The following is a 16,491-nucleotide window of genomic DNA, read 5'->3' as shown; positions in this document are numbered from 1 at the left end:
GTGGGAATGTTTTCTTAGACAGCAAAGAAGAAAAAATACACTTTTACTAGCATTAAATGCCTGTAAGCTGTTTTATTGATTATCAAGTAGGTAAAATGTTTTGGCAATTGTAATAAATTATTCATTTATTACAAATGGCTGTCATCATTAATATTAGTTTGTACAATTTATGCTGATATTATGGGAATATAAGCACTTTATTACAATTGGGTCTTATTTTGCATTATGTAATTGTGGTTGCTTGAATAATAATGCTACGTCTGATTTAAGCTGCCCTGAAAATAGATTATAGGGTCTGTTAGGGCTGTGCAATTACCGGTAATCGAAATTCAATTACAATTTCTATTACACTCCACAATTACAAAATCAGCATAATTGTAAAAAAAAAAAGGAAAATATTATTAATACTAGTTATTGAGTTGTTTAAATGTATGCATTTGCTCCTTTTTTTCATTATTTGTTTTTTACAAAAACTTTAATAAAAACAAATTTAATAAATTTTGTTTCGTCCAAAAGGAGCTTGCGTTATTATAGTGTTTCAAATAATTTTGTCTTAATATTTTTTATTTGTTTTTTACGTTTAAACATTTTCTTGTTTTGTACCATAAAAAAAGATGATTAATAATAATATATATATTTTATAAATATTTTTTTATTATAAATTATGTTTGGTCCAAACAACTTAATATTTTTAAATGTGGTAGGTCTCACCATCGGCAGGGCTCAGTCCTCGTGCTGCAGAGATCATGGAGAGGGTGGGGCTTCCGTGCACTGAGCGAAGGTACTGCTCCATGTGGGGGCTGACGTAGGGATGTGGCGGGCTGAATGGAGACTCACCCGGCCCAGTCGCTGCATGAGGTGATAGACGAATCAAGGAGATGTCTGAGATTACTGGACTGCCAGTCAGTCCTGGACCTCTGTGGTGATAGGAAACACACAGGCCTTAAATTAGCATTTTCAAAGCTTTTTCCCAGCCCGCTGTAAGTGGCAGGCCATGAATTTGCGCATTTTCGATATTTGTGGCTCGGCTCGGTCCCCGGCGAACAGTGGGAGTCCATTATATAACAAAATCAAATTGCAGTTATAGAAAGTATTAATACTATAGAAAACAAAACCCAACAGCATACAGCTGTGCCACTTTTAACATATGGAAAATAATCGATGACAAACAAAACTTTGAAAAATAAGTCAAACACATCCCACTCAGCTGCTGATCACACTAGCCAACACACATACAGTATTTGGGATGAGAATGATTCCATGGTTTTAGGCCATTTTGATGTCTCTAAATCAAGAAATTACACCCCCCCCCCCCGCCCCCCAAAATTGACTCTATAATTTTTGAGATATTGCACATTTTTGTTTAAAAATGTGCTAACTATACGCAAGTTATGGCATTAGTATTCTCTTTTTGCTCCAACTTTGAGCAGGCTGGATTTGTCATTTCAAGCATATCCATCCATACAGTATTATTTCATTCTTGATGTGATATTTTGAAAGACGACAAGCATTATTGCAGAGAGCCTTCTATATGCAAGTCACGTTTCATGTGACAATTGGCTGCTGTTTTTTAATAGCGCTTTACAAAGCCTCATATTCACCTATTCACACACACTCATACACCAGTGGTTGGCTGCTGCCAACATATAGCGTTGCCAGGCCCATTGGGAGCAAATCAGGGTTCGGACACTTCGACATGGTCACCAGGGGAGAGGATCGAACCCACAACCTCACGGATGGGAAACGACCACTCTACCACTGAGCCACGCCGCCCCAAATCAAGAAATATTCTGAGAAAATTAGGTAATATTATCAGTAAACAAATGCAAAAAACGGTGGCGTCAAAGCACAAACACTGCTTTTAGTAATGATCAAAAAATATTCAAATCAACAGCCAACAGTCAAAGCATATTATTAATCACTTAATTGTCATATCAATATCTCAAAAACTACAGCCAATTCAAACAAACGGATAACATTTTTGGACTCAGCAGCCCAAAATTACCCAGGCAGAAACTAATTAGATGTATTTGGCACTCTTTAATTAATTAATTTTTTGGGCCAGAGGCCAGTAAATGTATTCATTTGTGCAGATCCTTACAGTCGTGTTTTGCTAGTCAAGTGGTTTTGTTCTGACAAACCAAATCAGAGGGTAAAAGAGTGGCAAATTTGAAATCTGATTGGTTAAAGAAAAAGGTCCAGTGCTAACATACAGTAGTTTAAGTTACATTGGTTAATACTACTGATTTTGAAGGGCCATTGCTGATTAGATTGACATGGAAACACACACAAACTCTAACATTCACAATTCCACATAGACGTACTGGAAGCAATACAGTAAAAAAAAACAACAACTGCATAAACTGTCTAAAAAAATTATTATATGCTCTTTTGACAGAGAATTGTGCTCTTTGGCTAGTTGTGTCTGAAATGGAACAAAGTCCCAGTCATCCACATGTACATGTACCAATTTATTGGTATCGCAGACTGCAAAGTGAAAGTCGCTTATAGAAAAAAAACAATTTCAGATAAACTGTTGACAAAGGGAGACAAAGTGATAAGATGTGGTATCAAGGAAGGTAACTTGATATACTGAGCTCAGACTGATCTTTGGTACAATGACAGGCAAACTATAGTGACAATGAAGTATTTGTGTCTGTGTCTGCTTACATTCTGTCCTTTCACCAGTTCCTTCAGCTAATACAAAGTAATCCTTTTTGTTCGCCTTCTCTTATTGGGCCCTGGGGGTGCAGACAAGTCAAGACTAAAACCTTTCATCTGTGTGTCAGGAAGTCTTGTTTGCTTTGGCAAATCACATCAGGCATTACAATGTCGATGATAAAATCCTTCAGAAGTTGCCTCTAACTACCTTCGGCAAAACAGAAAGCCTTGCTAGAATTCTAAGATAGCCCTCCTTTCTTTGTGGGCTGTACATTAAATATGTGATGTCTAGAGAGTAAGCAGAAGCTCTGCAGCTGAAAAAGAAATATGTAGGAGTAGTTTAATACTTCTTCTGCCGAGGGGTAAAATACAAGCGAGTCCCTGGCCGCTGGCAGTGGCTTCAACACTTGTTCGACATACTGTAATGTTCTTCAGCACTGATAAGCAGCCTATTGCTCCTCTGTGTGTGGTAACAACACCTGGTAGCCTTAAGAGGCTCCTGAGAGGAATTATGAGTATGAAAATCAGCATATTATACGCAGAATAAACTTGAAGTTGTAATGGTGTATTATCAAGGGGATGCTAGCCCCAAAAACAAAGAAGAGCTGACAAGCATCAAGGAAATCTGGGCTTCCAAAAATCCCAGGCAATGCCACAGCCTGATTGCATGAATGCCACGGCGCATCGAGAAATGAAGATTGGAAGATTGACAATGTTTTGAAAACACCATATTTGTAATTGTTTTTCTTTTTTTCTGCAAAAACTGAGAAGTACATGGTGATTTCTTCACAGTATTCAAATTTCTTTGAATTCCTGTTTTTGTGGGTTTCATGAGCTGGAAGCCTAAATTATGTAAAAATAAATAAATTGATACATGTAATCGTTTAAATTGTGGGCCCTGAATCTATCTATCTATCTATCTATCTATCTATCTATCTATCTATCTATCTATCTATCTATCTATCTATCTATCTATCTATCTATCTATCTATCTATCTATCTATCTATCTATCTATCTATCTATCTATCTATCTATCTATCTGTCTGTCTGTCTGTCTGTCTGTCTGTCTGTCTGTCATGTAAAGAATGCTGCACTCATCAGGGTTCTCATTGACCCATCCCAGCACTCAACAAAACCCTCCTTACTTCAGGCTGGGCCAACCAACCTAGAGCTTTGGCTCTTGTTCCATTTCCAGCAAGCGTCTGCAGACTGCCGGCCTTGTCTGAGAGCCAACTTTCTGCCATCAGGCCCAGTCTTCACCTACAAACAACTATAGAGAGCCTTCTGTCTCGAATGAGAGGCTAGAAGTGAGAAGAAACATTCACCACATGTACTGTACAAAAACACACTTCCTTTGGTCCAAATCAAAGCTGCACACAGAAAGTTTGACACTGCCTCCTCAGACTACAGCTTGGCTGTTCCACTCAAGGTCTTGCTTAAGTGGAACTAGCTCTTGTAATGTAATTATTTAAATACTTTCACTGACTTGTATTTTACACAAGGTATTAAAAAGCTACTTATGATAAAAAAAAAAATTATATGAACAACACCGTTCAATGACATGGACAAGGAAAATATCATTGTATGCAATGGAAAGACTAAGGAAAAGACGACTGATATTTGTCAGGTTCAGTCAACCTAGAACATTTAATAAACAATAGACAAGAAAGGAAGACAAGACTTGATTCTTTTTACTCGCGAGGGAACAGACAGAGATGTGCTCAGCTACAATCTCCTAACCGCTCTGAGGAGCACTCTCCCGAGCCCTCTCTTCTTATTCTTCTTATTTACAGGGCGTTCCAACAACAAAATGTTTCAGTCCTTATTTGTGAGAAGGGCACAGTTCCTGTTCTGCAGCTGCAAGAGCATGAGTCATGCTTTGCAATACTATAAGAGTAAATATGGGATAACTTATGTACATTTATTTAAACAATATTGTAAAGCTATGTTTATCATTTGTTTCTTGGCTGATAGCTAGCCCACATGTTCAGTGCACACAAACGTGTAAATCACTCATAGGACAAAAAGTGGGTATGAGATCTTGATAATAAGGTGACATTTACAACTGTCTGTCAAGAGGTTTCAAATAATAGTCTTGCCTGGTAAGAACCATTATTGAAGCCTTACTGACAAGATTTTACTTGAAGTAAATTCCAAAGGCTTCAATCCCAGAGGTTGAATGGGAGGCTGTTTGAGGACCTCAGAGCCCTTGGAGAGAAATAGTCTCTTAATCAGCAGCTGCCATTTATAGAAACCACCACCATACCTCAACACAATGGGTGGCTGCTCACTCAGGGACAAAAATAGTACTTTAAGAATGGACATACATTTAAAAATCAAAATTGTTTGTTTGTACTGCCAAGGATGGGAGGAAAATGTGAGATAATGTGTGTTTGTTATTGCGTGGCATTATTTGAAGACTACTATTTTTCTCTGACATTCGTAAAATCCCATGCTCAGTTGTTCCATTGTTAAAACTCTGATGTGAAAAAAAATTTGGTCATGGCACAGCTTGTTCAGCTCATAGTACACACATACCAGTGCTCATGATGAGGCAACGATTGCATCATTACATCTTAGTAAGAAAAAAAGAGTGATTTAAACAAATAAGGTGAAAGAAGATAATTTTGAACAGCTCATATTTTCTTTGAAGCTGATAAACTGCTTCATGATGATGTGGCTTTACTAGGGCTAGGGATTGCCAACAACCTCAAAGGTCACGATACGAAATAAATGCGTCTTGCGATGCACATGTATCCCAATAACATGGCCTAACCCTGGATCCAACATGCAACAGCATGTACTAAGACATGTCCGGATAACTTTACGTTATGTTAACCAATACAAAACAATGAGGTGGGAAAGTGCACCAGCCAAATGTTTCATCGACAAGTTGTATTTAATTCAGTGTGGTGCAACTGGCCTTGTGTACACTGATTGCCTAGTGAGAGGGACCACATCTGTTTGTGTACTAGGTCAGGTTCAGCCACAGACCTTACACACAGAAACCTTGGTCATATTTCGGGTTTTCAGTGTGCCCAGTGACTGCTTACCAAAATGGTGAAATGCCAACTGTGGAATGAACAGGAGGTCCTTTTTTCTCACCTACTGCAACACTGTTCTGGAAGGAAAGGGCTGGAGTTTGTATGGTGACTATCTGATCAAACATGGTGGTTGCAAGCTTTCTCGGCTTGTGAGATTGCACTAAAGATGCCCAAATAAATGATAAATAAATAAATAAATATACTGTATATTCAATGGGGTAAATGGGGGAAACCCCGCAAAACAAAACAAAAAATGAAAAATTATTGAATCTGCGGGTGCTGAACCGCAAGCATGAGAGGTGACTGTATATTGAGCAGCCCACTTTCATGATCACACACTCAACCTTGTTCTGACCTATGACCTTCAATTTAAAAACAATACCATTCACACAAAATTCTCTCCTATCTGATGACCTCCTAATCACCTTTGACTTCTTGCTAGTTGATTACACACTGGCAGGCACAATGTTGTCTACTTGAAGCTTATCAGATTTTAACTTTGCTATATTCAAGGGGGCTATTGCTTTCATTTCAGGGAACTTCTTCTTCTTCTTCTTTTTGCTGCACTAGAATAATGTGTAATTGCACATCCACTACAGTAGGTGGCAGTGCAAGGAGTACTTACAAAAGTTTTATATAGACAAATGACATTTTTTATCAATACGGCAGAGAGTTGGGGTGGGCGCAAAATATTTTATTATTCTTCTAAGCGTGACCCCAAAAATTATTGAGAAGCATCAACTTAATCGCATGTACCTCCACCAAACAAATATCACAACAATTCAGAGGTGAGTAGAGTAGCCAAATGGTACTCAAGAATGAGTTGTTACTTTGCAATAAACTTACTAAAGTAAACGTCAAAATTAGTCCACCAAAATCCTACATCAGTTTAAAAAAAAAGAGTAAAAAAACTAAACAAAAGCTAATATTTACAGACAGGCCCTCTGTAATTCCAGAGTATCTTTCTACTCGGTCATCCCTAATCCAAAAACAACAATACATTTATCTTCAGTACTTTAATGAGCCTAACAAAATACAACAGTACTATTGGTCCATGTATCCACTCTCAGTTTTCATGCAATTTTCTGACAGCAAAATTATCATGACAAGGAATCGAGAATTTGAATTTCTGCCGAAAAATTGCGTGGAAATGCTGAAAATTTAATGCTATTAGCTGAATGCTAAAATTTGAATGCATGTGGTTATGAAGTAAAGTGAAAGATAAATTACTAAAGTACTAAAATGTGGTCAAAGGAGGGTTTGAATCCAGATTCTCTGTGGTGGAAGGCAATTGCTCTAACCACTGAGTTAATTTGAATTGTTCAAAATCATGGCTAATAACGTATTTATTTAGAAAAGTGTCATCAGCTAAAAGCTAACATGCATTTAATAATTTCAGTGAAATTGTAATCCATTTCCTAATCAGTTGGTATACATGTATATCACTTAGCATAATGACTACATGTATATAACTTAGCATAATGGCCATAGATATATTTGCAATGTACAGTCAAAAGTGGGATTTGAACCCACAACATCCTGATTACTGGACAATGCACTTTAACAACTGCGCCACTGAGCAGTATGTAATGTCTGTCACATTGAAAATGAATGGGGAAAAGTTGGTATTTAACGTTAAATTGTGCGAATACTGTAAGTAATGTCAATCAGACTATATATACCCAGTCGGCGTGAATTTTTGAAGCAAGATGAAATTTGAATGGTGTAAATCGAAAGTATTATGTGGGAGTTGTTACACGGCAAAAAAGTGTGGAGAATAAAAATCACAATAACATATCTGGGAATGCTTCAGCATTCCCACAATTAATCATCTCAGTAATTTGGATACAGTAAATTGGATGGCAAATCTGGCATGAAGCGAAATGTTGGAATGGTTAGCTCGTATATGGTGCCCTAATTGATGTGTTCAGCCAAGCAGCAACTTCTGTAACAAAACAGCATGTACCAAAGTAATCTTGCTTGATGACAACTTGAGAACAATTGCCTTTGGGCCTTCATTACATACTGTTTTTGATGTTTCATAGGACCTAAAACCCATTAACCTCAAAGCAGCCGACAGCTGTTGAAGTCTTTTGACCAAATGCCTTGCACAGACATCCTGCCCTTTTTTGCCAGGATGACACACCATAGTCGTATTTGACACTCCGAGGAAGAACAGCTGGATGAAGGTGATAATAGGGTGTTTTCTGTCTCAAAAGCATCACATTTAACAAAACAGAATGAGTAAAGTAACTCTGCTTTCTCCTTCTCGGGCATCAGATGACTGAACATCAACTGTGTTTGTATGGCACGTAACTTCCTAAAGTATCCATTTAATTTTTGTGATACAAAAGTCAGCCAGCTCTCATTGGTGCTACCACACTATGTGTAGCAATTATGTTAGTGAATTGACAATTGTACTGAATTAATTCGTAGTCCTACTGTCACTAGACAATAGAGATCCAGATGTCATGTGACTGTTTCTCTGAACACGCCCCCCTGCATTGACACTCACTTTGATAAAAAATAGATGATATACATGCGCGAGGCGGACATGTTGAATTGCAGGTGAAGTGTCAGGCGGGCTTTTTTTTCAACTTGGTGATGTTGCTACGTGGAATTACCTACTCTCATGCCGGTGAGTGCTTTCAAATCTGATCATACAAAGACTTAATACGTGTGTAAAATCCGGATTTATTTCCCCTTTATGGGTGGTCAAAATGCCAATGAAGTTAGCAGTTTCATGCAAGTCTTGCAGTGTTACGGTGTGTTGGGTACGATAGCAACTTAGCGGCTGCTAATTGGGCCGCAGATGCTGTCTACAATGGTGAGGACTAGAACTAAAACTAAACAAAAACTAGTGTTTATCTGTCAACTTTTCGCCCAAGAGCATTGAGAGTCACTTTGATGAAAAGGATATACATGCGCAAGGTGGACAATGTTGGATTGCCGATGAGGAGGAGGGCTTTTTTTTTTTTTTACTCAGCGACGCTGCTACGTGGAATTACCTCCTCTCATGCCGGTAAGTGCTTTCAAATCTGATCATACAAAAGCTTTACAAGTTTGTACAATCCGGATTTATTACCTCTTTATGTGTGGTCAAAATGCCATCGAAATTAGTAGTTTCATGCAAGTTTTGGAAGTGTAATTTATGTACGTTAGCAATTTAGCAGCTGCTAATCCAGCCGCGACCGCCATCATTTATGCCGCAAAAAGTCTTCTTTATGGCGTTGGTCAGTTATTAAATTCAACTGTGTAATATCTATTAAACCATAGCAGCACAAATGAACAATGATTATTTCCCCCACATTTTGCGTGTGGTAACAGTTAGCATCTGCTGATTCAGCCACCATGTGCTCCAAGTGCTCCATTGGCTATGCATTGGTTCCTCTTTTGGTAGCCTGGAGCATGCTCAATCCTTTTTTTGCCTCTTCTCGTTGTGGCAGCTGGTCCACAACAGCTGTCAATCATATTTAAAGTGTGCAGTTTGCGGTTTACTCAAAGTGGCAGACACATTTTCTATGCTGACAAAATGGCGTCGCTAATGCCCATTTTGGGACGCGTGACGTCAACATCAGGATTTCTATTGAACAGGTTTTATAAAAACAAATGTCTGTTTGAGCGTGAAAGGAGTTGAAAAAAACTTACCCATGCATGGTGTGCAGGGGGTGTGGTTCATAATGGTACCGCCCCTCATGGTGTCTCATGTCAATTGGGATGGGTGTGTGAAATGTAGGGAAGATATGGTGGACACCTGTAAACGAACACAGCATTGAAAAGATTAAAAAGGGGAAAAAAAACAATGAATGCAAGAGGAAAAACTAAACATCAAACGACCTGAGACAAGAAATCCTGGGAAGTGTCCTCACCACAGCACGAGATGTAACTACCATTTTACAGTTCCTGTAAGCCATGAGTAATTGATACCTTCTAGTCTGCCGGTGCCTAATGCCTGAAGAGCTACAGTTAATTAATGGCTTTTCGTATCCAATAATACCAACATGGATTTTACACAACAATGAAAGTGTTTTTATGTGTGAGACAAAGACTGCACGAACACCATTTCCTGTCATAAAATGGTCTGACGGTTATGGGAAGCCTCATTAGAACAACACACAGCTGATGTTCATTAATCGTTGTCATGACAGCTGCATCGAGATTCTAAAAATATTTGAGTTCAGTTTAGGAGAGCTCTTCCCAAAATTTATTTTCATGTTAAAAATACGAATAGTTACCCCGTTTTTTTTAATGTGGCATTGTACAGGAGGAATAGTTACAGTATGTATGTATCGAACTTCAACCACTATGGTTACATGCACTCAACACGGCTGGGTTAACTGCACTACTACTGGATGAGCATAACACAAATGAAATGATAAAGAAATAAAATATCCTAGAATTGCTTCATAAGCTAGAAAAAGCAAAAAGGAATGTACTATCGCATGTACTATATGTAGCCAAGGGATGGGACACCTTGCATACAACTTATAAAGTCTCTTCCCTGTACTTCTGAAAAAAACTAACACACATATATATATATATATATATATATATATATATATATATATATATATATATATATATATATATATATATATACTAGTGTATGTCTTGTTTTTTTAATTGTACACTTTTATATTCTACAATAACACAAATTTTTTATTTTGTTTTGAGCATTTAAACAGGATACTGAAAAGGAAGGTTTTACATTGTCATTTTTGAACTGGACAAGATTTAATTAGTTTAGAACTCATTTTAGATTTAACTAACATTGCTCATGTACCTCTCTTATCAACTTACAGTACACAATGATGATGTTTTCATGACAATTAGATGGAAATACACAAACCTGTGTCACACAGGAGCATTTCATATGACATTTCTAGTAATTTTCGAGATCCAAAATAAGTTCAGACTTCGCTTATAAAATGAACCCTAAACAGTAAAATTCAAACATGCGCCATCAGTCCCAGCCTTTCAGTCTGTTCTTGTCTTTGCACTCACTTAGTAGGCCAAAGACTTTGCGTTTCCATTGAGATCTTTGCCACTGGATGTCAGCCAGAGGCTCTCTCCAGCTTTTGTATTTGACACAGTCAGCAATTGCAGAGTCAACACGTGTACACGTGTACAAAGCCAAGAGAGGCACCCCATAAATGCATGAGTGCAAATAAGTGCATGGAAAAAGAGGTGTGAGTTTGGTTTCACAAGTGGGACCAGCCGTTTGGGCACTCTGTGAATGACGCTGCATACTTTGCATTGCCTCTCACCTTCTCGGGTGGACAGGATAGGAAGGGCCCAAGAGACTCCACCATGACAATAGACAGCCACTTGAAGTCAGAATTTATTTGGGACAAAATAGAACTGATCTTATTTTGTCTTTATGAATGTATACGTGTGCTAGATACTCACTAGTTTACAAGACACTTCCATTTTTTGGTCAGGAACTGTCAGAAAGACTGGGGGGTACAAAAGTTTTGTTCTGTCTTGTTATGAGTTAACACTTGTTCTCTTGTAAGTACTCTTGTTGTGAATAATATCGCCTTTATCTGTGGTCCAATGTGTGTTATATATGTTTGTAGCTCACGTAACTTTGCCGTGTTTAATTGCCTCGTTTATGTTTGCCGCGCGCTTAATTGTCTATTGACGTTGTCGAGCTGCGGCGCTAAAAATAGAATGGTGCCGTTTTACGGCCCTCACAGATGCTGATTATAGCTCTTATACATACTACATTATAGTTGTAATGTGGCTTTTTCATTTCCCTTTGGGTTTTATGTATACTAAAAGAGATGAATGACAAACGGAGAATGTGAAACAGGAAACGGAAATACAGAGCAGCCTTCCAAATTAAAAGCATGGTTTTCAAAGCAAGATATAACTAAACATCACACACTTAACAGCTTGAGGAATTCTTAATAGGGCTGGGTATCGATTCAGATTTCCAAAATCGTTTTGATTCAATTCAGAAGGGCCCGATTTGATTTGATTCATGATTCACATTGATTTTCAATTCAGTTAAGGATTTCGCGCAGTACTAATTTTACTTTTATTTGGAAGACTTGCAAATGGTAGAAACTTAACTCTCTTACTTGGTGCATTAATAAAAATATGAATATTTATTTATAATTGAATCCAATGCAGTTAGATTAATCATTGAACATAACCTGATCAAAACAATAAATAATAATTGAAATAAATTACAACTACAGTGCTATGTAAATAAAGTGGCAAAAACACTAAATCACGACATTCACATTCCTGTGACGGTTTTTATGCTAAGGTTCCAGTGGTTAATAAATAAATAAAAACAAATTGACATAAGAGACACAGTCATAGTGCAAAATTATGCATCCACATTTTGTGTTTTTATGTCTAATTTCTTACCTTACTTCTTTTGGGGGGTATTTGTGTTCAGTCTTTCACTTTTTCTTTCATTTAATGTACAGTTTAATGAGTGCCACATGCATGCCTCCGTTTAATAATGTGGCGGTAATGCACCAAAAGCACCTGCCAACCGCAATAAGAAAGAAAAAGAAGTCGTGCATTACTTCCAGTGGCCTTCTTCATAGCCATAGGTATCTATGCAAAAGAAGGGGGCGCTAATGAACCAAAAGTATTTGACAACCATCAAATGGAAGTAGAAGAAGAAGTCCGTAGTCTTGTGTAAGTTATAGTGTAGTATGACTTATTTACTATTTAGAGCAGCAAAATGCGCAGATAACGATCGGGATTCTACTTTTGGCTCCAATGTGACACAGAATTTTTGTTAAGGTAAGCCATTTAAAACTACTGCAAAAAGAAAAGCTTTTCCATAGTGCATCTGTCTAAACAGTGTGTGTTTGCATGTGTGTATTTTTCGAGAGGGAGACCCGCAATGCGATCCGCTTGCATTAAAACGCAGCCCATTTTCAAAGTTATATAGCAATCAGCAGCTCGGAGCAGCTCATGCTTGAGCTGTTTCCTTTCTTTGTAAGCACTGGGCTCCTTTTGAGGTACTCTGAATAACAGAGGGGCACATTTGAACAACACTCACACGAGGTTTTGAACGAGTACGTGCTCACCTCGGGCACATTCATTTACCGGAAAAAGCCGTATTAAAAGTATTGATACATGGTTTTATAAATCGATATTGGGCTATGAAAAGCAATATCGATTCGATATCGATATATCGATATTTTAAACCCAGCCCTAATTCTTAACATGGTAGATATTACTAAATGACTTGAAGCCCTATTCGAGGGGTGGCCAAGTTCGGTCCTCGAGAGCCCCTATCCAGCCTGTTTTCCATGTTTCTTTCCACTAACACACCTGATTCATAATCAGGATCATTATCAGGTGTCTGCAAAGCTTGCTGATGAGCTGTTTATTAGATTCAGCTGCGCTGAAGAAGGGAGACATGGAAAACAGGCTGGATAGTGGCTCTTTTGGACCGAACTTGGCCACCCCTGCCCTATTGTATTGAATTGAATTCTTTGCACTTCACTGTATTCCTTAAAAAGTTGTACAAACACATATTTTAATTGTTTCATCGTATTTATCGATTTTTAAAGAATTCATTTTATTGTGTGCTGACATCAACAGGTATCTTCATTAAATGAACTGGTGATAACCACTGGCATCTTCTCAGTGTTGTCATATATAATATGAATGAATTACAATAACATCGACGCAGTGTGGCTCAGGATCTGCCTGCATGCAATCAAGTTAACCAAAATTGCGTTGGATCAGCTGCACCACTGTTTAGACGTGGTCTGAACAGGTGTAAATTTGGTCCGACTTTCTGCCACCAAATTGTCATTTCGCCAGTTGTATATTTGAAGACACACCCTCGCTACGCCAGAACGAGCGTGGCGTGTCTGCTAAATTGGCAAACAAGGACAGCGACTCTTTCACCTGCACAAAAAATCAGGATACAAAAACATTTCTACATGCACGCACTGTGAAAATAGAGCCCTTTGTGACAAATGCTGATGGGATGCATGAGACCTTTGTGTGTGTCGTCATTGCTTTCTATTATCCATTTGCAAAAAGCGCAGGGTGCTCATACAATGGGGTTCGTCACCAAATAGCTCCACAGTAATTAAAAATGCAGAACAAAAAAGAAAACCACTAAATAATAGAACCCTTTTAACGTACACCAAAAAAGGAGGGTCAACATAAAATAATAAATTTGACGATAACAAGAACATTTTAATTACAAACCCAATTCCCAAAAAGTTGGGACAAATTTTTACATTTTATTCAGAATAGAACATAAAGAACAGGTCAAAAGATTAAACTGAGAAAATGTATAATTTTAAGGGAAAACTATGTTGATTTTAAATTCCATGGTGTCAACAAATCTAAAAAAAAGTTGGGACAAGGCCATTTTCACCACTGTGAGGCATCCTCTCTTCTTCTTACAATAGTCTGCAAACGTCTGGGGATCGAGGAGACAAGTTTCTCAAGTTTAGAAATAGGAATGCTGTCCCATTCTTGTCTAACACGCGTCTCTCTAATTGTTCAACTGTCTTTGGCTTTCTTTGTTGCACCTGCCCCTTTATGATGCGCCAAATGTGCTCTATAAGTGAAAGAAGTGGACTGCAGGCTGGCCATTTCAATACCCGGATCCTTTTCCTACGCAGCCATGATGTTGTAATTGGTGCTGCATGTGGTCTGGCATTATCGTGTTGAGAAATGCAAGATCTTCTCTGAAAGTGATGATGCCTGGATGGGAGCATATGTTGTTCTCCAATCTGAATATACCTTTCTGCCTCACGCACTCATGCAACCCTATACGATCACAGATGCAGGCTTATAAACTGAGTGCTGATAACTTGGGTTGTCCTTGTCCTCTTTAGTCAGTATGATACAGCGCCTCAGTTTTCCACAAAGAACTTCGAATTGTGATTCGTCTGACCACAAAACAGGTTTCCACTTTGCCACACTCCATTTTTAATAACCCCTGGCCTAGAGAAACGCCTGCGCTTCTTGGTCTGCTTTAGAAATGGCTTCTTCTTTGTACTGTAGTTTCATCTGGTAACGGTGGCTGGCACGGTGGATTATGTTCACCCACAATGTTTTCTGGAAGTATTGCTGAGCCCTTTCTGTGATTTCCCTTACAGTAAGCATTCCTGTTTGCGGTGCAGTGCCGTTTAAGGGCCCGAAGATCATGGGCATCCAGTAAGATTTTTCGGCCTTGACCCTTACACACAGAGATTGTTACAGATTCTCTGAATCTTTGGATGATGTTATGCACTGTAGATGATGATTACTTCAACCTTTTTGCAATTTTTCGCTGGTAAACACCTTTCTGATATTTCTCCACTATCTTTCTGCGCAACATTGGAGGAATTGATGATTCTCTACCCATCTTCGATTCTGAGAGACACTGCCACTCCAAGAAGCTCTTTTTATACTCTAATCAAGTTGCCAATGAACCTCATTAGTGGTAACTGGTCTTCCAGCTGTTTTTGTGTGTGTAATTTTGTAAGTGCAATTGACTTTTCCAGCCTCTTATTGCTACCTGTCCCAACTTTTTTTTTGATTTGTTGGCACCATGAAATTTACAATCAACTTTCCCTTTAAATGATACATTTTCTCAGTTTAAACTTTTGACCTGTCATCTATGTTCTATTCTGAACAAAATATTGAAATTTGGCACTTCCACATAATTGCATTCAGTTTTTATTCACAATTTGTATAGTGTCCCCAAGTTTTTGGGAATTGGGTTTGTATTATAAAACTACCACAGGACAAACTTTTTAAAAGAAAACTTTTGTATGCAGTTTCACTGTACAAACTTAACTCATGTACAGTAATGTAAATTCATTTACATGCTAAGTAGGGGTGTACCAAAAAAACTATTCTCATTATAATCGCAATTCTCATTTAATATGAATCATAATCCATTTTAAAGGTCCCCAAATAATTTTTTTTTAATTATTTTATACTGTCTTTCCCTTATTTGTGTGTGCCTTTATTGGGAGCGATGTACATGTTGTACACGATTTGGCAACTTGTGGCAGTGTGGTTCCACGCGTTTTAATACACTGTTAAGTTGTAGCCACATTAGAGAGTAGAAGGAAAAAGTTACGATCAAGTTATGCCAATAAAAGTTGTTTTTTTTGCAGCATAGAAAGAGCATATGCCGGCGAGTAATGTTAACATGCTTCTCTGTAAACATTCCTGCGTTTTGTATGAATAGCCGTTCTTTTGGGAGATAAAAGTGCCGCGAGTAGCGCGCTAATTAGCATTAGCAAGTCCAACTGGAGTAGACCATGGCAATTCTTTGCACATCTATAAATTGAAGCAGAAATCATTATCAATCAAATCATCAGAGCAGAAAAGTAGTACTAGAGGTGGGGGTGCTCAATTCAGACAGGAAATTCCAGCAGGAAAACTTGGCTGGGTTCCTAACTACACAGCGCAGTGCCAACGGCTATACACAAATTATCATATGTGTGCCTGCGCCCGTGCACTCGCATACCCACAAACACGTACACACAGCACATTTGTTCTGATTTGTTCTGCCGTTCACTCTTAGTAAACAGTCAAATGGGGCTAACAGACGTGTAAATTTAATATTAAATACAATTTGGGGTTTTAAATGTGTTTCTAAAAAACATTACTAATTTACATACATTAATAGAAAGATACTGTATACAGTATATGTTAATCCTCCCATGCTGCAAAACATATTGTGAATCCTGGAGATTTCCTTTAAAATACATTGTTTCCTCCAGGGCAGCACAAGGACGAGTAATGGAGACCCAGGGATTAAGAGTTTACAGCAGTGCAAGTACTAAC

At 38.1% G+C, this 16,491-nt stretch overlaps 1 protein-coding gene across 1 annotated transcript in view; it reads right to left on the bottom strand.

The window, feature by feature from the left end:
* The window catches only part of gli2a (GLI family zinc finger 2a), a 91,384-nt gene that overhangs the window by 27,691 nt on the left and 47,202 nt on the right, over positions 1 to 16,491 (bottom strand). Inside the window, exons 3-4 of the mRNA XM_086090536.1 lie at positions 9,355 to 9,460; positions 712 to 917 (exon numbers count right to left, since the gene is read on the bottom strand). Of these exons, the coding sequence (XP_085946662.1) occupies positions 712 to 917; positions 9,355 to 9,460 (312 nt within the window). The remainder of the gene's footprint in view (positions 1 to 711; positions 918 to 9,354; positions 9,461 to 16,491) is intronic.

Source organism: Leptonotus elevatus, chromosome 12 (assembly GCF_054856555.1).
Source record: "Leptonotus elevatus isolate MCC_2025b chromosome 12, RoL_Lele_1.0, whole genome shotgun sequence".
In the NCBI taxonomy this organism is placed as follows: Eukaryota; Metazoa; Chordata; class Actinopteri; order Syngnathiformes; family Syngnathidae; genus Leptonotus; species Leptonotus elevatus.
This window is presented reverse-complemented; position numbering and strand designations above follow the sequence as displayed.